The following is a 22,827-nucleotide window of genomic DNA, read 5'->3' as shown; positions in this document are numbered from 1 at the left end:
TTAGCTCCTCCCTGCAGGCAGATATAAGGCAGTGTCCACCAGTATTCTGACCAGAACTGAAGAAGCTGCTTGGACGAGCTGCAAAACGTATTCAACCAAATAAACTTTTGCCCAATCGCCAAACTGAATTTCTCCTTTGTCTTCTTATGTCATTCCCAGTGTACACACATATTACGTACATTGTTATCATTTGTACATCATGTTTTAGAATCTGAATGAGCCCACGGACCCCAACGAGACTTACACTGGAAGTAGAGCTCTTCGTCCCCCTCCTGGTCGGCTTTACTGTATCCACAGTGTCTGCACAGAAAGAGTCACACGCAACCATCAGCTCACCGGATCAAGTCCCCAAAACACACTTGCAATGCCAGTCAAATGTGCACATGACAAATACATACACCCGCTCATCCGCCTGCGAGTACAAGTACACGTCTGCATATCAAAGAGGTCATGCGGGGGGCAGCCATAGTGAGATTTAATGTGGTGGAAGTTGTCCGGAGCTGGTTGAGGGGGTGTGTGGGGGTGTGGGGGTTATTACATGGAATCTTGGGTAATCCCCAGATGATGGACACGCATTCGCTGACATGGATTTCAACTGGTCTCGCTGATCCCTCGCAAAACCCGAACAAGGACGACTCTGCGCCCTAACCTCTAAAACAGTCCACGTGGAACAGCGACTAGGGATGTACTGATCCGATGCTGGTGTAGGATATTGATGCTGATACTGAAATAAATGCTAGATATATCGGATATCAGATTGCAGATATCGATTCAGCCAATATCTTGGTTGGTTGTAATAAGACTTTTTATAGTTGTAGTCATAGTTGGCCCTGAAAGTCTCATAATGTTTGAACTTTTGTTTATACAATGTTCTGTCATTACTTTAGGGATAAATAACAGCTAAATATTAAATTTGAGGCAGTTTTTTTGTTCTTTAAAGGAAATAAATGTTATTTTTAGTCTCAGGTATTGGTTAATATTGGGTAGTGGCGGATATTTAAAGCTGTAGTATTGAAATCGGTATCGGAACTGAAAAAGCTGGATCAGTGCATCCCTATTCCAGACTAAACTGGTTTGGAATTTTGTATATATTTTTTTCCATTATTCTTTAGTTAGATTAGTTTAGATTTAGTTCTCCAATTGGCAGGTTGATGGGACCAGTTTCTAATTCTAACACTTTTTGAAATCTTTGATCAAGGCGTAAAGTGTTGAATTAGTTTGAGATTTGTAAGAAGATTGAGTGAACTTGAAACTGTGTTATATTTGTATTGTCTTAGTTAATGATCAGCACTGTCACTAAGCCACTTTGCTTTAACTGAATAACTCCAGAATAAAGCAGTAATTAGTAAACAGTGAATAACATTATAATACTAGTAGATTTTCTAATAGTGTTTACAGCCCAGTCAGCTAAGCATATAATTTACAAATAATGATCTGAAAGTGAAACAAAGTCCTATAAATATTTCCATTATATGTTTAAGTTTAAGTAAGCATTTTATTTTATTGACGACAATTACGTTCTATTGGGTTGTTAGTTTCTTTAAAGCGTATTAGCTTCTTGGAAAAATAAATAAAAGATCGACTCAGTGAATGATACACTGTAAGCCTTGAGACACCTTTCATAATAATTGTAATACCTGCAATAAAATGTATTATGTAAAGCAATCAGGGTACTGTATTATGAATACTACCGAATACTTTCACATGGAGTTGCATTTGAATTATGTAAAAATGCAAAATACAAATAAAAACGGCTTCATGTTCACTGCTTATTATGGATTTCCTATTACTAATTAGAAAAAAAAAAACAGCTCTTATCATATTTTTATCACTAGTTATGTGAAGTTTAAATCCAAAATTGTGTGATCAAGTGCAGCGGTGTATTCCTTCGATTTTAGAAAAGTAATACTACCAAATAAAAAAGTAACTGTACGGGAATACGGCTACTCAGAATTAGTATTCAGACACACATGGCCCAGTCCGCACAAAAAGATGAGTTCAGATGTGATGTGACAGAGACAGTGGCTTCTGTGATAAACATGAAGACAACACAATCACGTTACAGAGAGGAACTCGGGTCATGATTTCACGTGTGTTTGGATGGATGGGGTGACACGATGACGTCGGCACGAGCACAGACAGACGATGGTGCGTTGGAGTGCACGGTCCAGTGACAGAAATGTGCTGAAATCTGAAGCGCAGACTCACAGGAGCGGAGAGTCTATGGGGCCGGCGAGAGCGTACCTTCTCCCGATGATGAAGCCAAACACCATGAAGACCAGGATGATGGTCCCCGCCACGGCCACCACGGCGATGATGATCACCGGGTTCTGCTCGCTGGACACCACGGTGGCTGAGGACACACACAGCACAGAGCGGTCAGTACACAGCAACATGGACTTCACAACAGACTGTAGGCGTGTTTGAATGAGGTGACACACATAAACTACTACTTCAAAAGAGAAACAAAAAGTGGATTGATTCCTGCTCGGACCAAGTTTTGTCATTACCCTTAGGGAAGACACCTCACTCACCATGACCAGTGTGAATGTGAGGTGTGAGTGAATGATGATGGTCAGAGGGGTCAAAAAAGCAGATTGACAGCAGTTTACCCCAGGGCATCTGTGACTACAACAATATATCTTACCACTACTGTGTATGGAGTAAATGCATGAATAAATACATTTTATCACTATATTGCTATATTTTATTTTTACCTGTACATTTATATAATTATGCCTTATATAACACCAGTCTCTTTGCTTTGTTACTTACAGGTATTCATGCCGAATAGGGATGTAACAATAGCCAAAATATCGTGACATCGTATCGTCAAAGTCCATCACAATATATCGAATTACAAGTATCTTTGCTTAAATTAAGAGTTATGGTGCAGCAATAGCTAAAAAAAGATATAGGGAACTACATAGACCATGATCCTTTGCTCCATTTCAGTGTAGACTACAAGAAGAAATAACAGTTCTAAGCACTTTTAAGTCTTAGTTCTTTGAATTAAATCTTGTCAAGGCATTTTAAGAGGAAAAAGTAGCATATTTACAGTTTTGTTAGCCTCCACAAAATATCACAATAAATATCGTACGGTGAGATTTGGATATTGTGACATCCCCACCGTATCATGAGCTTTCCCACGATATTGTTACAGTGAGGTTCGTACCGTGACGATATCGTGTGGTGAGACTTGGATATTGATACACCCCTAGTGCCAAACCATTTCGATATGGGACGTTCGGTTTGGTGCAGGACAGTGCACTAGTGAGTTTGTGTAATCTGTTTGTGTTCTGCCACTACATGGGAGGATCAGCTCTTTAATATTCACGAGGGAACAGTTGTTGCTTATTTGAGAGTATTTTATTACTTATTAACTTATTAGTATTACCAAGCAGCACTTTGTATTAATTTAATTTCCCATTTGTATAATGTTAAAACAAATTGTTGGTTTAATAAACACACAAATAAACAGCAAGCAAGTATTTTTTTTGTTTGTTCCCCATACTGTACCGAAAATGAACCGAACCGTGACCTCAAAACTGAGGTACAAACCGAACTGGAATTCTTTTGTGCCGTTACACCCATAAGAAATACCATTTATATTTTGGCTTTTTGTGATTATAATATATTGTCATGTGTGAGTATTTCATATTTCCCTTGTGGATCAATAAATAATAAAATATCTTGACTAGTGCATCAGTTCAAAACATAATTACTGACAGTCAACTACAAAAAAAAAAAAAAAAAAATCTGTTGCAACCCTAATTTATTACAATGCACACAAGTTATCCAAACACACGCAATGTCACAAATATACAAACCCCGGCGTCTTTTTGTAACCTACGGACTTTTCATTTGCGCTAAAGTGGGCCTAATGAGCCTGTTCAGATTGATCACCCGCTCCTCGCCGACGCTGGGGGTGCGGGCGGTGTGAGGGGAGGGAGGAGGGAGAAGGTGCTATTTTTGCGTCGTCCTCGGCTCTCGGCTCGCTCTCAGAAAGTGGGCTTAATAGTCCCAGACGGCGCTGCACTGCCCTTCATCTGAACAAAGACACATTCAGGTTGGACTGGGGAAAGCGCACTCTCAAGTCCCCATCACACGCAGAGGAACGCTGACAAAAGCCGGGGCTAATACGAGGGGGATGTGTGTGTGTGGGAGATCCAGAGGAGAACTGATCTGCATTCAGAGGTGGGGAGTATATTAGAGATAGGCGCGGTATTCACCCGAAATCTCCAGCACATGCCGATATTTAGTTTTGACTGACCTGTTGCCTCAAGAATACACGCAAAGCCTTATTTGAACACTTATAGGTTTGTGGTAAAATATAAGGGCTTTGTGGAAGCTTTTAGTGTCTGGCGATGTACGTAGAATGTAAGGAAAATAATCAAAATCGGCTTGAAAATATCGGTGGAGCTTATCAGTCATCGGTTTCTACAAATTCTAAACAATCGGTATCGGTATCTGCCATGAAAAAACATATATTAATTGATCTCTAGAATAAATATAGTGAAATTATCCAATTGTGAATGCTGTTTTGAATTCACTCGTATGTGAAATTTGGTTGAGTTTGAGGTTTATAATAAAAAAAAAGAAGAAAAAAAAAAAAGAAGAAGAAAAGAAGAAGAAAAAATGTCAACAAAACAATTAAAAAATAATAATAATTTGCTGTAAAAAAAAAAAGCTGTAATTTCGCATTGGTCTGATTCTGAAAGTAAAAAAAAAATAAATAAAAAAAATCAAAGACCTGTTTTAACAATTTAATTACATTTTCATTAATGCTAGGAATTTGTTTCATCAACAAAAATGTTTACCGCTGAAAACCAAAAAGTAATGCCATTTGGTGCACAGTTTTTGCAATGGTGTACGTATGTTAAATATGAAATAAAATAAAACAAATAATTACTAAAACCTTTTTCGAGGGGCTATTATCCTAACCATAACTTCCTTAGTTTGGAAAAGCCACATTTCAGTCAAGAGTTAAACCAATCCAGCCTGACTTGACATGTTTCTTTTTCTAATAAGTAGAAATATCGATGAAAACAATTACTATGACACAAGACAATGCCCATCTCCCTGACACAGCCCATTCCCTCTCCTCATCTCTCGGCGTACACTCAAGTATTTTGTGTTTACTGTGTCCAAAGCCCTCATTTCCCTGGGCCATTACGGAGAGCATTAGCCCAGCCCAGCTTATCCACGCTGGACTAAACATGATGCTATGATATCAGGCGGCTCAGAACAGCCGCCTCCTCCTGCTCCTGCGCTCATTACTCTGATTCTATCTCTGTTCAAAAATAATATGATTTTAACATGAAGATTATGAAAGGATCCACGTGACAAAAAGAAAGTAATTAAAGTCAGACAATTGGAATCACTGCTCTAAATTATGTTTGGAAATTCCAGCACATGTTTCAATTTTAGAGGTGTTTTAATACTGGATTAAGACGCGTTAAGACGGACTATTTTAAATGTAAGAAACAAACTAGCATTTACTTTGAGACAGATTTCATCACCCAAACAATTCAGTGTTTTGTTTTTTTCAGTGATGATATGACAGAGCAACATTTTTAAATCAAGCATGTGCATTTAAAGGTACAGTATGTAACTTTCAGGAGGTGGCGCCCATAGAGATAGATATGGTTTAATGAATATTGTGGAATATTTTAGCCATAGGGAAAACCAAAACTATGGAAAGAAGTAGGAGGAGGCACGAGTAAGAATGTCAATAATTACATTCTGTTGCTTTAACATAATTTTAAATATGTTTTTAAATAATGGATGGATAACTGTACCTATTTATCCGTTTGTACTGTTTATTAGGCTAACTTTAATATATAAATAACTTCTAAACCATCTGAATTTCAATCATGCCCCAGTCTGATCACTTTTTCCACACTCAGATGGCCTAATTTGTAGCACAATAAACTTATACTCATGAAACAGTCAAACTCATGTGTACTGGTGAGAGCGGCTGTACCTGGGTTCTCCATTTTGGTCGTGATCTCCACTCGGGGCCCGTAGGTTCCAAATCCCGCGTCTGTGAACGCTCGGATCTGGAAGACATAGGCCGTGCTGGGCTTCAGGTTGTTGACTGTGGCGGTGGTGGAGCGTGAGCGCACCGTGGAGACCTTCTCCTTGTGGTCCTGTGGGAGAAGAAAGCACAGACTTTCAGCACAGAGCTCCAGCAGTAGCCACTAGCGTAATGTGAGAATCCTGCTCATAATTGAGTCCCATTCAAGTGTGGTTATCTTAATGGCTGGGCTGCTAAAATACTGCAGATAGACTTCACAGGGCGTAATTACCTGCACTTTGTGAAAGCACTGAATGGATTTAAGCACTTTACTGCAGCGCACACAAAGGCCCCCGATAAAACTGTATTCAAGAGTCATTTTAATATTTATGCTGTGTGTTATAGTCTTTAAACAGTGGTCATGGAAATACAGACACTTGTTTTACCTCATTTTTCCTTGATTTGAAGCATTAACTATTTATAGGTGAGGCTCGGAGGCAGGTGCAGAGAGCGCACACATTTCAGACATTTCTACATTCTACATTTGTACATTTAATTCAACACACATACATGTACCGTCAAAAGATGTTAATGTTACTAAATATACATTATTTATCACTGACACTGGCATGACATTTAAACATACTTTCAACTCTTGGTGTTCTCATGATGCTAAAATTTCACAACACAATAGACCCAGTACCCAATTCAAAACCACTATGAGAATTTTATGAGAATATTGTGCAGTTAAATAAAATTTTCAACTCACGCAATAATATTTTTACAGACCATTCTAAAACAATTCAGGAAAGGTTTATAGAGCTCGGGATTGTATTGTCACACGCCAGAGAATTGTCAGCCTAACGTTTAACCAATAAAGATTTAAGATGAATATAATACATTATTTAGGCGAATGCGTCTCTATCGGCATTTCGCACTGCTGCTTTAAACATGGCAGATTGTCATTGTTTTTTGGCATTCATACTTTAAATGAGTATCTAGTTTTAACACTCACTTTTGTATTAATTGGTATCTGAGTACTTTTTTTTTAAATAACCCTAGTCCCTGGGTCACTTGATTTGAGAATATAAAAATACACTCACAAAACCAAACATAAGAAGTACTACTATTTCATATGTAGCCCGTCTTCTCTCCACTCACAACTTTCAAACCGGCAGCACCTCATGATTACAGGACTCATTGGGATTCGGCGTGCATATATAGGCTACATTGTGTACTTAGTTGTAGACTGAGCACTCCGGGCAGCCAGGGCCAAAATGGAATGCCAGGGATTGTTAGTGAAGTCATCGTTGTTTCCAATTTTCCACTTTTCCAGCTGGCCAGAGCAGAGCCACAAGACGTGACAGAGGAGCTGATGTGGAGAGCTGTCCCGCAGGCGGAGCGGGCACCACGGCTCTGTGCCCTCGTCCACCGGCTGCCCATCGGACATTTAAAATGCCCACGCCAGGTTTTCATGGCTAATTGTTACTTTGTTTAGTGGAGGAGTATCTGTGGTAAATATGTATCATGATTTTATATAAGTCAAGTGGCAGTTTGTGGGGGAAAAAAAAGCAGAAAAGAAAAGTACAAAAATATAGAAAGCAGTGGTGAGTTTTAAAAAGGAATACCTCTACCTATGTCATAACAATCCAGCAACAATGTAGGCGCAATGAACGCACTTTTCAGGTAGTTTAAACATCCATTTAACTTTTTCTTTTTTCTTTTAATTATTATTATTTAATTTGTTTAATCAATAGACTGTATAAAGCAGACATGTTAGACTCAGGCCTGGGGGACAAATTTGGCGTGGGATGTAATTATATTTGGCCTGTGAGATCATATCAAACACCTATTAGAGCCGCTGGCTACAGATAGACTATACAGAGCTTATTTATTTAAAATTTAGTTATTATTTTATATTATGCTTGTTCTGGATTCAATGTTTAAGCGAAACTATTATTAAACATTTATTTTAATAAGAAAAGGTTCAACATTACATATCTCGAAAGAAGAGAAAACATGCAGATGTTGCTGAAATTTTTCAGTAAATATTTAGTTTGGCCCAAGACTTAATTAATTTTGGCCCTCGGTGAATTTGAGATTGACACCCCTGCTATAAAGAATTGGACTAAGCGAGTGTAACGTCTCCCATAGCGTTCGGCTCCAGTCAAATGAAGCTCATGAGGCTAGTAGTTATAGAAGCCAATTTGGAGCAGAGTTCCTTTTAGGATTTTAGGAACAGGAATTTATTTATGACTAGTATCTGTGGTAAATATGCATCATGGTTTTATATAAGTCAAGTGGAAGTTTATGGGGAAAAAAAGCTGAAAAGAAAAGTACAAAAATATAGAAAGCAGCAGTGAGTTTTAAAAAGGAATACCTCTACCTATGTCATAACAATCCAGTAAATTACATCCAGCAATAATGTAGGCGCAATGAACGCACTTTTCAGGTAGTTTAAACATCCATTTAACTTTTTTTCTTTTTTTAAATTATTATTTATTGGCCCTCGGTGAATTTGAGTTTGACACCCCTGGTATAAAAAATTGGACTAAGTGAGAATGACATCTCCCATAGCGTTCTGCTCCAGTCAAATGAAGCTCATGAGGCTAGTAGTTACAGAAGCCAATTTGGAGCAGAGTTCCTGTTAGGATTTTAGGAACAGGAATTTATTTATGACTAATAGTGAAATAAAAACACCAGGATCATGTAAAGTGGGTCAATATGAACATTTTAAGACCGAAATGAGGAGTAAAATTATGAACTTCACGACTTAAAAAAATATAAATAAAAGATGTAGCTTCCTTTGACACGTGTACTTTAAAAGCCCGATGTAAATGCAGTGATATGCACAGAAACACGGTAAAATAGTGGTACGCTAACAGGCTGCGAGATGGAGGAGGTCGGCGTGTATGCTAACATGTGTGGGGGTGGTAGAGAAGCACTGATTAAAATCTTATGAGCCTCTCATTCATTATTGCAATTATGAGACAAAGTAGGTACTTGCAGGATTGCATGGAGTCCACTTTGCAGCGCGCACTCAGAATAGCAAATGAAGAAGAATTGGCATCTTGAAATGGAAAAAAGTGGTTTTGAGAAAATCGAGAGAAAAACAGACCGAAATGTTGGAATCAGCGACGTCTTGCCGCAAATAACACTCAGACTTGGGCAATACGAAGTGGTCAGGTTTGAGTTTGGAGCATTTAGAAGTGAGCAGGAGCTTATGTCCAGAAGAGCGAAGCAATTCACGCAGAGGTCATTTTAAACTTCTCAAGGTCAATTCATGAAGAGGTGTTATTATCCTTTTGAGTTATGTTTTTGACTGCAGCTTGTGATGAAGATGCAGTGTACAATTACAGACAATTTTACCGTAATCTTTTAGAAATCTTCAAATTTTGAGTTTGGAGTGCAATGATTGGAAAATTGTTGGTTTGCTCCAATTGCAGCGCTATTCTTTTACAAAATTACCAAAAAAATCCGCAAGACAGAACATATTTGTCACTGTTGGTGAGTAGAAATATGTTTGTCAGTCTTTCTTTGTATTTTCGGATCCAACTTGTGACATCATTAGGTGCAAATATTATTTTTGGTTTGTTTTTAAAGTTCATCCACCTTTACTGGCCACTATGGAATTATGTAGTCCACAGAAAACACAGTATTCCTGACACTAACTAGCATGCTAACAGCTCACTTCCTGCATCATTTTTAAGCTCACAAAACACAGTACTGCTAAAACCAACTAGTATGCTGACAGCACACTTCCTGCATTTTGTGTTTTCTAAGCATTTGTAAGCTCACAAAACACAGTACTGCTTAAAACAACTAGTATGCAAACAGCTCACTTCCTGCATTTTGTGTTTTCCGAGCATTCTCACAAAACACAATTCTACTAAAACCAACTAGCATACTAACAGCTCACTTCCTGCATTTTATGTTTTCTAAGCATTTTTAAGCTCACAAAACACAGTACTGCCAAATCCAACTAGCATGCTAATAGCTCACTTCTAGTTTCTCAGACAATAATTAGATGAAGACTTGTTTTGACCCTAAGAGCTGCTTTTTTCAATACTAATTTTACTTTATTACATGAAAAGGTGTCCAATTGTGTATTACTGTGTACTGTGTAGTAGTACCACTAGTACACGGCGTACATCAACATAAATAATGCAGTACCTTCTCGTAGTACTTGATCTCGTACTCCTTGATGACTCCGTTGGGGTGGTGCGGTTGCTGCCAGGACAGCTGCACACTGCGCTCTTGGATCTTCTCCTTGATGACCTCGCTGACCTGAGAGGGCGCTGTTGGGACGAGAACATGAGTCAGTGAGAAAGGGTCACGTACAAGAGCACCCCCAGACCGCCGCCGCGGCCGCCGCCGCCGCTATCCCCGCCCGCCATCCCCGCCCGCGCCGCCCCATGAATATTCACAGGAACGCCTCCCAGTGTTTACACCGCACGATCAAAATTCCAATTACAGTCAAACAGTGGAAGAGGCTGGAGAGTGAAGACAAGCCAGACTAATGAATTCTCAGGTTTCATGGGAGTTTTTTGGTTTGGAATTTACACGCAAAACAATGAGGCCATACATGAGGAAAAAATAAAAAAATTAAAAATTAAAATGACAATATAATCCATTAAAGAAGTATTATTATGTCTTAAAAGTAGGACTACGCAACTGATCAAATTTTAGATAAAGATTTTTCAACTCTTAGCTGCAATTAAATATGTGAAAAACAGAATTTGTGAATTTCAAACAGTTGAAAGCAGACTTGAAACACTGACAGCAACTGGCATGCTAACACATACTTCCTGATGACTTGACAATAAAATGCTTTCTAATGCAGACAGTACATAGTGGACTTATTTTGAAATCTAGAGCTGCTGTACAGGGGCAAGACACATTTTGCTCAAATACATCAAATACAGCAGTGTTTCCCAAACTTTATTCCTGGGGACCCATATTTTAAAAGTCACAAACCTTCAGGACCTAAGTCAAAAGACATTATTCATAAATCACAAAATAAAGGTGGATTTGACCATTTGTGTCTCTCTGAACAATTACTATTACTGAAGTTTTTATACAATGAAAAACAGTATTTGAAGCGGCAATAAAAGGATCCATACGTCGCTTATTTGGACATTAAATGTAGCCCATTTCTTTTTCTTTTCAACTTTCAATTAAACCAGCAATATAGTCAAAGTAATTACTAAAAGACAAAAAATTATACAAAACATCAAAATGAGATAGGTGGGCCTGTTTGTGTATTTGTAGTGCGTTCCAGTCCAAGGTGCAAGGGGAGAGCGCAACACAAATATCAGGTGCATATCAGGTGACCCCCCCCCAAAAAAAAAATCTCTTGCAGCCCACCTGAGGATCACGACCCAGTTTTTAGGAAACAATGGAATTGTTGGGTTTCAGACGACATCACACCCGTCTATAGGTCAATATTATTGAACAGAGTTGGAGGCAGCGAAAATCAGTATTGTTCAACTGCAGATTTTTGCAGTTTACTTGGGTCTAGTTGTGGGGAAGCTGGCCTGAAGTGGTCAAAGGTGGAGGCAGTGACTTTGACCAGACAAAATTTATTTTAAAACAGACTTCTGGTGTAGTGTAAAATACAGTCCAAAAAACAGAAAACAAGCGACTCGAATCAAAAGCACCAAACAATCTGCACAGAAGTCTCTCTCCTTTTATACCCTGCCCAGCAGGTGAATATCAATTCCAGGTCACTCTTCAAAGCAAAGCGAGGATTTCCCCTTTTAAAATCTAAATGCTTAACATAAACTAAACAGTGTGTTGAAAATAAACTATAAAACTAAATACACAAAAACAATAAAACTAAACTCAAAGCAGTTCTCCTCTCCACATGGTCCAGCCCACGATCTCCTCCAAGGTTTTAAAAATGTCCGACATGAGACACACCCCGTCTTTTGTCTGGACCATGTGGAGCTGTAGGTAAGTAAGATGATGAATGGAAACTGAAATGAATTAACAAATAAAGTATATTTAAATAAACAATGTCTAATGTGATGATTAAAAGAACCAAGATTTATTGTAACTGTATTGGGTATTGAGACTGACAAACTGCGTGCTTCTCGATCTGAAAGTATGACACAATCACATTACAGACTCTGAAAACTGCCAATACAAGACCTTTAATATTAAAAGATTAAACTTCACCTTCTAACTCAAAAGGTAACCACTTCAAACCTAACGCACTACTATTGTTGCATCCTTGAGCAAAGCACTCCACTGACCTACTTCATTCACAATTGATCTGACTGGTTGCGACAAGAAGGGCATCTGACTGCCAACGCTCTGCTTGTTGTGGCAACTCCCTCTTAATAAAAGGGATTACCCAAAAGACAAAAAAGTCATGTTCAGCTTTCAACGCGACGCAGAAATAGACGAAGAAATCGAAATAATGAACGTGCAGATGAGTGATGCGTCTCTGAAATCCCATTAGGTAGTCTTCAATGCATTTTTAGCTAATACCTTGCGATTTAAATCTGCTTACTTAACATCATCCTGGCATAATCACCGTCATTACAGTTTTCTCCCAAAGCCTCAGACCAGACAGAGCCTCGCCCAAGGCCCACAGCAGGCAGTCCAGACCTGCTTTACCCCAGAGTCAGGGCCCAGAGAGCGGCCCGGAGCCTCCCCTCAACCACCTGTAAACACGGGCAGACCTGATGAGTCACGAGTTATGGGAGCACAACAATCATTAGCACGCTGAAGCAGGTTTTAGCACGGTCGGTCTGGGACTACATTCAGATCTCAGGCAACAGCAATCGCCACCGGCTCTGCGCTGCTCGGCGAGGTCGTGAAAGGATTCCAGGAAAGTTTAAATATATAACTTGTAACAATATGTGTTGAAATGTCTTAATATTAAAACTGACAAGGCTTCACTTCTCGAGGTTTCGTCGCAGAGGTGGACTGACACGGACAGACTGACTTTCTGTGGCGAAAGCTTTACAACCACTGTTCGTACAGGTAAGGTGGACAACGTGTCTTGTTCAAGGACACAATGGCAGTACGGAATGACAATAATGCATCTTAAAGGTAAACTGTGTACGGAGATGTGGTTGTTTTGTCTGTAATGATCTACAGTACAGCATTAAGTCCTACGAGTATATTAAACAAAAACGCACTCTTATGAGCTTTAAATCATGTTAAAATGTCATTACCTCATTAAAAAAAATACCTGGAGTTTTTTTTTTTTTTTCATTCTCGTGTGTCTGTCTGCATCTCCAAAGCTCAAAATGCTTCATCCCACCTTGTGATGTCATGCAAAGTCAACTTTTTTACCTTTAGTTCAATAAAAATGGGCAATTCCAGGGCCAAAATGATCCAGGTGATTCTAGTGAAAGTGTACGGAGTTTAAAAATACTGCGTACCACTTCCTGTATTACCACATGACATCACAAGGTGGATAAAGGTGGAGTGTTTTTTGTTTTGTTAGAGAAGAACTCAGCCTAGTGAGTGTGAATGAAACAAAACACAACTCCAGGTGTGTTTGCGATGAGGAAATAACAGAAGATGTTGTTTTGCAAGTCTCAAGGAAGTCTCAAGTCTTTGACCTCAAGTCCGAGTAAAGTCCCAAGTCAAAGACAGGCAAGTCCAGGTTCGAGTCTCCAGTCACTGGCCTATAAGTCCAAGTCAAGTCCAAGTCGTCTTTGAGCTTCAAGTCATTTCAAGTATTTAAATCAGACATGTCAAACTCAGGCCCGGGGGTCAAATTTCACCCACGATATAATTGTATTTGGCCCGCAACATCATATCAAATACATATTCGAGCTGGCCCGCCGGCTACAGATAGGCTATAGAGACATTATTTAAAATTGTGTTATTATTTTATATTTTGCTTGTTCTGGATTCAACGTTTAAGCAAAACTATTATTAAACATTTATTTTAATAAGAAAAGGTTTAACATTACATACTGTATCTCGAAAGAAGAGAAAACATGCAGATGTTGTTGAACTTTTTCAATAAATATTTAGTTTGGCCCACGACTTAGTCCCAGTTTTTAATTTTGGCCCTTGGTGAATTTGAGCTTGACAGCCCTGTTTTAAATCAAAGTACCAGATACAGATTAGATTTGAGCATTTTTTATGATTTAAATGTGCCATAACCTAAAAGTCATGATATATTTATATATGAGTATATAAGAGTTGTAGAAATGCTCATTTTAATGTCTTGACAAGATTTTAGTGTGAATTATTATGGTCAGAATAGAAAGAATTCAGATTTAAAAGTGCTTAATAACAGTTATTTTGTTGTGTAGTCTGCACTGAAATGGATCATGTTCTTTGTAGTTTCTGTGGTTTTACTGTATTGTTCTGTATATTACTGTAGTACATTTAAGGATACCACATCACAGTACTTCAGTTACATCCAAAGTGCAAAGTTTTAGTCTATTTTATCAAGTCAACTCTCAAGACCTAAAAATAGTGACTCAATTCTAACTCGAGTCCCCACCTCTGGGAAACAACATTATAACAGATCAGAAAATAGCGTAAAATATAAACCCTTTAAACCTCATATATTCCTCAAGTACAAATTACATAATCACATAAATATCCCTCGTTTTACAACCCAGTCTTGGCACAGAGCGTTGAAATGCTGCTCACTGACCTCGCCCACCCCGCTCCTGACCCTCCATTGTACCCGCTGACCCGATCCTGATCGGGGGGCCGGGTTCGAACCTCATTAGGCACCCATCGGCATTCCCCCAAAGTCCTGCTCACGACAGCACCATCCCAGAGCAGAAACAGTGTTGTGACATTGGCCTCATAATCTGCCACAAACACGCAACAATGTAGGTCTTTCTCCTCGCAGTTGGCCGCTGAAAGGACGATTGAGTTTTCTCCCCCGAGTCACAACAAGCAGTTAGTGCAGCTTAACTTCATCCAATTTGGCTGCTCCCCGTGCCCCATCCAGACGGCGGAGTGATATACTGGGGTCTTGTAGCTCGTGGAGTCTTTTGGTCGGTGTTTGCGATGGCTAAATGGGCTTTCTTGTCTGACTTCTGGGTCAATTTAGGTTCTTTCACCCTACCCAGCTATGCAGATGGTCTTTTCTAGAACCGATACATGGAGAGATTGCTGGAGATTGGGTCATGGTATACGTTTTATTGTATGATTAAACTTTTGTAACATTCTGTAGGACTGTATATTGTTCAAATGAGATGAGGCTTAGAGATGATTGCGATTGTTACACAAAATTGACTCTTCCACCAAGATATCACAACATGGAACAGAGTGTTTTCTGTTTGAGCAAAGAACTAGAAGGTCTAAATATGCAGGGTTTGTGTGTTAAACATGAAAATGAAACAAAACACAACTCCAGGTATGTTTGCGAAGAGAAAACAACATTATAAATAGATCAGAAAATAGTGTCATATGTGTATTTGACATCTATGTGGTATTAACTTTTAACATATAACAAAGTATTTAGATCAACGTGATACCTTTAATTGTTTTGAAAATGCTATATTTGCAGAAAAAAAAAAAAAAAAAAGTTTTATATGTTGTTTTTGAAGCTCTGGGTCTCCACTCCCTCTGCTCTCCAGGCTAAGCCACTCCCCCTTCAGAGTGCAACACTATCAGCACACATCTTGCAAAGGAAACTACTGCACATCACATCAGATCTGTCAAGTTGTTGTGTACAGGTTTTGTATATTTAGCATGGATGATGTAAGTGTAAGTGTATGTACGAAAAAGAAAAGTAAGTTGTTGTGCATTTCTGTTTGCAATTGCTTAATAATTGTGCCTGAACTGAAATGTACTGATTTGAAATGTTTTAAAGTAACTCTCTGTGTTGATGTATTGTCTGGAAAAGTGGGCAGATAACAAAGGATGACTCTTCTTTCTGCTTCTTTTCATTCATTTCTTGTATGTTTGATGTTGTGACACTGTTGATGTCTTTTTATATTTTATGGATGAAATAAATAAACAAATTTAAAATAATGAAAGTTTGTGGGCAGCGCATTGGACAGAATCGTACTCCTCACCATAAGCAGAGTTCAAATAAGGTCTGGCAGAGAAAACAAAATTATTGAAGGCACGGCATGTTTTTGATGAGGGAATAACACAATTCTAACACTAGAAAGCTAAAAAAAATAAATAAATTAGCTTAATACCCTCTTTTTAATTTGTTGTATGACCAATTTTAACTAATGGAAATAGGAGCTTTGTGGATTTTCATTTGAAACTGAAATACCAGGAAGACTTGGCAGTGTACCATCTGGGGCATTCTATAATTGGTTTACACAATTTCATTTATTAAAAAAATTATTTTGGTGTGGTTGCAGATTAAATTGAAAAATTCTTGTGGTTGCAGATATTTGGAGGAGAATATTATTGGTTTTACTGTTATTGTAACGCCCATATTATGTTGCTATGTAATGCAATGATGTTACCAGAGGTTTACAAAACACTGAACTTTTTATCTCAACTATCTACATGGTTAGCTGTACCAAATTCTTTTCATAACATTAAGTGAAATTTCAAATGTCTAATTAGAAAGTGTTTTTAATCATCCGCAAGCCAGGAAGTAACGGTGGTCTGCGAGTTGTTGCTAGGATTACCGTGTCAACAGAACTCCACCCTGCTTATAAACTCATTGCGGTGAATAATTAGGATGATAGGAATGTGTTAGGGAAGTGAGGAATAAATGTCATGTAAAAAAAACACCTCTAAAGTAAAAACAATGCAGCTTTGGTCCGTGCACGAAGTAAAATTATAAAATATGTTTATTTTGTAATTCCAAATGATCCTAAACGGGCCAGGCAGAATCAACCAAAGGACCGTCTATGTCCTGGGAGCTGGACAATGCCGAGGTCTGACCTAGCATTTATTCAATACGAGTGTTAAGATTGCTCAAAAACACATTCCTTTTGTAAATGGGGTGACTCTCCACAGATCTGACCAGTAATTAGAAAGTGTTTTTTACCATCCGCAAACCAATAAATAATGGTGGTGCGCTAGTTCTGCTTATAAACTTACTGCGGTGAATTATTAGGACGTTAGGAATGTGTGAGGAAAGTGAGGAATAACAACCGCAAATAGCTCAAAATGAACTACTTCTGGTAATCACGCTTTTAAATCAGCAAAATTATGCTATTTTCTGATTGAAAAATGTGGGCAAGGTACAAACCCGAGGCACTCTGACTGAATATATGGTGGTCTTCGTCAGGGCATAATGGTAAAAAATACAATTAATTATCAATCACATGACAACATCACATGACTATAGGAAAAAGACCAATTTGGCTTAGGTTTTTGGTTTTTGGCGTCCTTTCATGCAATAAAGGACTTTTAATATATTCAGTCGAAGTGCCTCAGGTTTGTACCTTGCCCACTTTTACATTTTTCAGTAAGGGTAACTTTCTGTTAAGATGACTAGTTTAACCCTCATAGAACACCTGTACTGCTATTTTTAACTTTTTTTTTATGACCCAGTGAAGCGCTCTACCTCTTTTCTTCATCTCACATACCTGGAGTTGTGTTTTATTTCATTCACACATGTTTAATACACAAATCTTGAGTTTTTCTCTATTCCACTGTGTTTTTAAACTCCACACACATTCACTAGAATCATTTGGAAGATTTCAGTCCTGGAATTTCCAAACTCTCCTGAACTAAAAATAAAAGAAAGCCGTTCACTTTAAAACTACCAATTGGAAAAGAGCATTTTGAGCTTTGGAGATACAGACATACTAATAATAAAGTGTTACTCAAACGTGAATGAAACAAAACACAACTCCAGGTGTGTTTTTGATGAAGTAACAGCAATAAAACACGACTTAACGCTCACAAGAGTCAATGTTACATAAAACGAACTAGCTTTTCACGTTTTCAAATCATTTCCAGCTCCTTTAAAGACTCGCATAAATCATTAATACATAAATGCGCGTTAACTAGCACGATCCCCATTGTACTATTAAGAACCTGGATCAGATGTGCATTGTTGTGTTTATCACCACATCAACGGCGCTTAAGAAAAGACTAGGCTAGCGTGTGACAGTCTCCTCCACACCCTGTCCCTGTGAAGATCGGTCCAGCCCAGACGATAACTGCCATCTCTCCCACAATCTATCCACATCAAAGCCGCATCACAGTAAATGTACTCTCTCCAGCTCTCTATCACTCTTTCTCTCTCTTCCTAACCCCATCTCACTCCCCCTCTCTCCGTCTCCCTCTCTCTCCGTCTCTCACACACTCACAGAAGAAACACTCTGCACTTGTTGCCGCGGACTTATCACACATCTGTTTGAAGTGGCACAAACTATTTCCTGGTGCTGCCGTCGGGGGTCCAAGTACACAGACAGTTCCTGCACAATGGACTCTTGACTGCGCTGGGACAAGACAGAGTACTTCATGTTTACAGTACATGTTTACGTATGTACAGAGTACAACATTTGGTAACATTTTATTTTGTTGAAGCACCACAAACATAGTAAACAGTAGTATAGAGTATATATTATAAAAACTTATAGATTATAGTAAATATTAAAGATTATAGAATAGGGATGTAACAATAATCGAAATATTGTGATATCGTATCGTCAAAGTTCTCACAAGAATATCGTGGACCATCAAAATATATCAAATTACAAGTCTCTTTGCTTAAATTAAGAGTTATGGTGCAGCAATAGCTAAAAAAAAAAGACAGAGAACTACATAGACCATGATCCTTTGCTCCATTTTAGTGTAGACCACAAGAAGAAATAACAGTTCTAAACACTTTTAAGTCTTAGTTCTTTGGATTAAGTCTTGTCAAGGCATTTTAAGAGGAAAAAGTAGCATATTAGCCTCCACAAAATATCGCAATAAATATCGTACTGAGATGTATATTGTGAAAATATCGTATCAAGAGATTTGGATATTGTTACATTTCTAATCGTGAACCTCCCCACCATATCGTGAGCTTTCCCACGATATCACAATAAATATCGTACCGTGATCGTATCGGATTGGATATCGTAACACCCCTACTAGCGACAACTAGCATGCTGAGTGCACACCTCCTGATTCTCAGAAGTGCAAGTGAGAATCCTCTTATACTTTTTTTTTTTTTTTTTTTTTATGGAAAAAATAAGTAAAATAATCACCTCGCAGCGATAGCCTCCACAAAATATTGCAATAAATATCGTACTGTGAGATGTATATCATGAAAATATCGTACCGAGAGGTTTGGATATTGTTACATTTGCAATCGTGAGCCTTCCCATCATATCGTGCTATTGAGCTTTCCCACGATATCGCAATAAATATACAATAAAATATACGATAAAATCACGATATCGTATCATGAGACTTGGATATTTTTACACCCCTGTTATAGAAAGATTATTATAGATTAGAGAAACACTAGTAGTTTGGAATAGCAATAGATCAACAGAACGGTGGAAAAAGTTGACTAGAATTCGTTATTATGCATGGGTAAATCACTATAATACATTTATTTACCCTAAGAAATTGTGAAAAAATAAAATAAAATTAAGAGTTGAAAGTCGCACTGTGTAACTTTCTGGTAGGAGGTCTGTCACCTGCTTGTCTTCATGGAAATATTGCCTTGTCTCGAATGTCCCACTGTACAGCATTAAACTGACCTATTTCCATGGACGCAAGCCTGCAATGCCTCCGGGCCAAGATATAGGTCAGATCTGTTGAAAGGCAAGCTCACTCACTGTAGGAATGCATTTTTTGGTAGTATTTTTGAGTAGTAAAACATTTATAATTGAGTAAATGAAACATAGATGAGTTTAATTCCATACTGTGAAACCTTTTAGGCAAATGGAAACAAGGTTGTGACGGACGCCATACCAGAAAAGTTGAACAATGCTAATTTAAAACATAAGAGAGGAACATATTTGAGTGTGAAGTGTAGCCCCGCCCCTTTAGTTCTTTGTTTAGTTCATTACTTTGATACTGCACTTTGACACAGAAACAACTGTGTCATGTCATTGTTTCCATATAATTCTCATTAATCTCTTCCCTCTTAGTATTCAAAAAGTATTTTCACTCTTTAAAAAGCACCACGACCGAGAATCAACTGCCTGGCAAAGTGTCAGGGAGTTTTTCTTATGATTCTTAACAAACAATGTTGTTGATTGGATGAAAGTGAGAGTCCGTGCCAAGAGCTTCTCTGTTAGTTATTACCCATCATAATGTTTTTCATTTCATTTTCTCAGTTGTTTGCATTTACAGTACACTGCATACAATCAGGTACAGGTCCTTTAAAGGGGCAACTTTTCTCGTGGAGTGTCCATGGAAATGTTTTTGCTTTGCCTGGAATGTTCCATGGTGTGATTTTAAACATATCTGTCTCGCACAGGGGCGGGCAATTATTTTTTCCATGAGGCCACATGAGAATGCTTAACTCAGTTCTGCTTAATATTAATTGTATTGTTATTATTTTTTAAAATAATATTAACCCCTTAACCCCCAAATTTATATAGATGTATATATTAAATAAATGTTTTGTGTATTTTTGCCTTTAAGTACATGGTAAATAAAGTTGAGATTATTAATTTGACTATAGCAAATATAAATAAATAAAAATAAATAAATAAATATTAGGTACTACATACGCTTTAACCGACATTGGGGGAATGCAACCACTACCTCGGCTTATATCTTGATCTAAACGATTTGTTGCATATTTGTGACAGTCGGCGTTAAGAGGTTAATTGTATTTCCTTATATAAAGCAGTAAATAGCGTTGTTTTGACAAGCTGGTCAAACTGGTAAGAGTGTATATTATGACGAAGCAATGAATAAGTGAAGTTGCCGTACAAAAAATGTCATTAAAAAAACATCTCTAAAATAAAAGCTTTAGTCCATGCATGAAGTAAAATTATAAAACATGTTTATTTTGTAATTCGGTCTGGTCAGAGTCAACCAAAGGACCGTATGTGACCTGGGAGCTGGAAAAAGCCCAGGTCTGATCTAGCATTTATTCAATATGGGTGTTTCGATGGCTCAAAACAAATGTAAATGTTCTATAAATGGGGCGACTCCCCACAAATCTGACCAGTAACGTAACATAGCGCTGTAACCTGCTCATCTCTCTTGTGATAGATAGGTTTAATCTGTACTGTGGAGCATTCTAAAGAAAGCAACAACATTTCCATGGAGACAAACAGCTCAATTATGTCTTCACAACGCAACTCAACACAACAGCTTTTCCTGGATATATCTCTAAACTCTTTTCCCAGCAGTAAACAGTGATATCTCCATCCTCCATTTTGGCTCCACTCTTTGTATCTTGTGGCTGGTATTATTACAACCCCCTTCATAGATAAACAGCACTGACCTGCACGACCTCCTCCTGTTACACCAGCTGACTCTCCTCTCCACCTCTGCCCTCCCTACCCACAATGCATTAGGCCCAGGTTTAATATCCTCCTTCACTCATCTGATCAGGACCGCACGTTGGTATATTTATATCTCCCTGTGCTCCGTCATAGACACAGCCATAAACTAGAGCTGCTCTGTTGAAAATGCACGTGCAAACCTGGACTATGAAAGTGAGGTACGTGGAGATTTTAGTTTATTGCTAGATTATATTTATAGATCGATACCTGTGTGAATGAATATCTGTACTGGGAAAAGTTGGACCTTTCCTGAACACTTTTAGAATGCTTGACGTCCCAATTTACCCGGGACAGACCCAGATTTGAGCCCTGTGTCCCCTGTCCCAGTGGATTTATCCAAAACCCACTGATTTGTCCCAGTTTTATATAAGAAATATCCCAGGTGTCCCTATTTTTGACCAATTTGATACTAAGAGAGTTTTATTTTGGTCAAATACAACAAAATCTGCTTAAAAATGACCAAAACACAAAGAAAATTTGACTATACTAGCTCACATGTTAGTCCTGAATGGTCTCTGCATAACAATTTTCACATTTCAAAACATTTCACAATTTTTTTATTACCAACCACCAAAAAAAGAAAAGAAAAAAAAAGAAAAACGAGGATGTCCCAGTTTTTTATTTTGAAATTCTGGTCAAGACCACATGCTAATATTAAATAACTACTATTACTGTGTGTTGAAAATTACATTGTGGAATTGAAATAAGTTTGTAGAATATAGCTTTTTCTAAAGTATCGAAATTGAGTTGAGGAAATTTTTGTATCGTGCCAATATTAACATCTAGTTTACAGCAATTTTGTTCATAGTTGGTTTCTAATTAGCACTGAAATTAGCATTTGTCGCTAACTAGTGTTTATAAGTTGCCATACATTTCTATAAAATGTTAAACTTACAACTAAAATTATGATAAAAAATCTCAATAATTATGAACATTGGTAGTGTATTAAAAGTAGTTATGTTTATCTATTTGTTTTAAACTACCGTGGTTCAGGCTGTTTTTTCATGGGTTTCAGCTTCCTGGCAGGACTCATTCAAAAGATATAATATTCAGTTTTAAATTGTTAATTGCTATGACAACAGTAGGCATTTCTTATCAGTCTGAAACCCATGGATAGCTGAAGTATAGCACAAGCAATCTTTGGAAGCCGTTTTGTTTCCCAGCTACTGCCAAAAACTGTCAGTCTATACCTGCAGGTCAATCTCAGGTATACCTTTAACTTTAGCTTATGCAGTTTTAACACACTTCACTTCAGAATGTGTGACATGTCTGTTGTGCGGTGAAGGCCAGATCACACCTCTGAGTCTATGTGTCAGCTCCTCTGGCTAATGCACTCTCCACACTGAGCCCACATAAAGGCTTCAGTGGGGCGTGCTGCACTCAGACCTGTCTCAGACCTGGAGACGGGAGGGGTCAGTGGAGACG

General features: G+C 38.1%; 1 protein-coding gene across 3 annotated transcripts in view; it reads right to left on the bottom strand.

Moving 5' to 3' along the window:
* Window positions 1-22,827, bottom strand: part of epha7 (eph receptor A7) — a 182,483-nt gene that overhangs the window by 30,496 nt on the left and 129,160 nt on the right. For all 3 annotated transcript variants that reach the window (XM_020939270.2, XM_055149206.1, XM_055149207.1), the window contains 4 exons: window positions 10,193-10,317; window positions 5,987-6,152; window positions 2,245-2,353; window positions 245-300 (listed from right to left, as the gene is read on the bottom strand). In XM_020939270.2, the coding sequence (XP_020794929.2) occupies window positions 245-300; window positions 2,245-2,353; window positions 5,987-6,152; window positions 10,193-10,317 (456 nt within the window). The remainder of the gene's footprint in view (window positions 1-244; window positions 301-2,244; window positions 2,354-5,986; window positions 6,153-10,192; window positions 10,318-22,827) is intronic.

The sequence above is a fragment of the Boleophthalmus pectinirostris genome, unplaced genomic scaffold (genome assembly GCF_026225935.1).
Source record: "Boleophthalmus pectinirostris isolate CB_2022bp ecotype Guang Dong unplaced genomic scaffold, ASM2622593v1 HiC_scaffold_13, whole genome shotgun sequence".
Taxonomy (NCBI): domain Eukaryota; kingdom Metazoa; phylum Chordata; class Actinopteri; order Gobiiformes; family Gobiidae; genus Boleophthalmus; species Boleophthalmus pectinirostris.
This window is presented reverse-complemented; position numbering and strand designations above follow the sequence as displayed.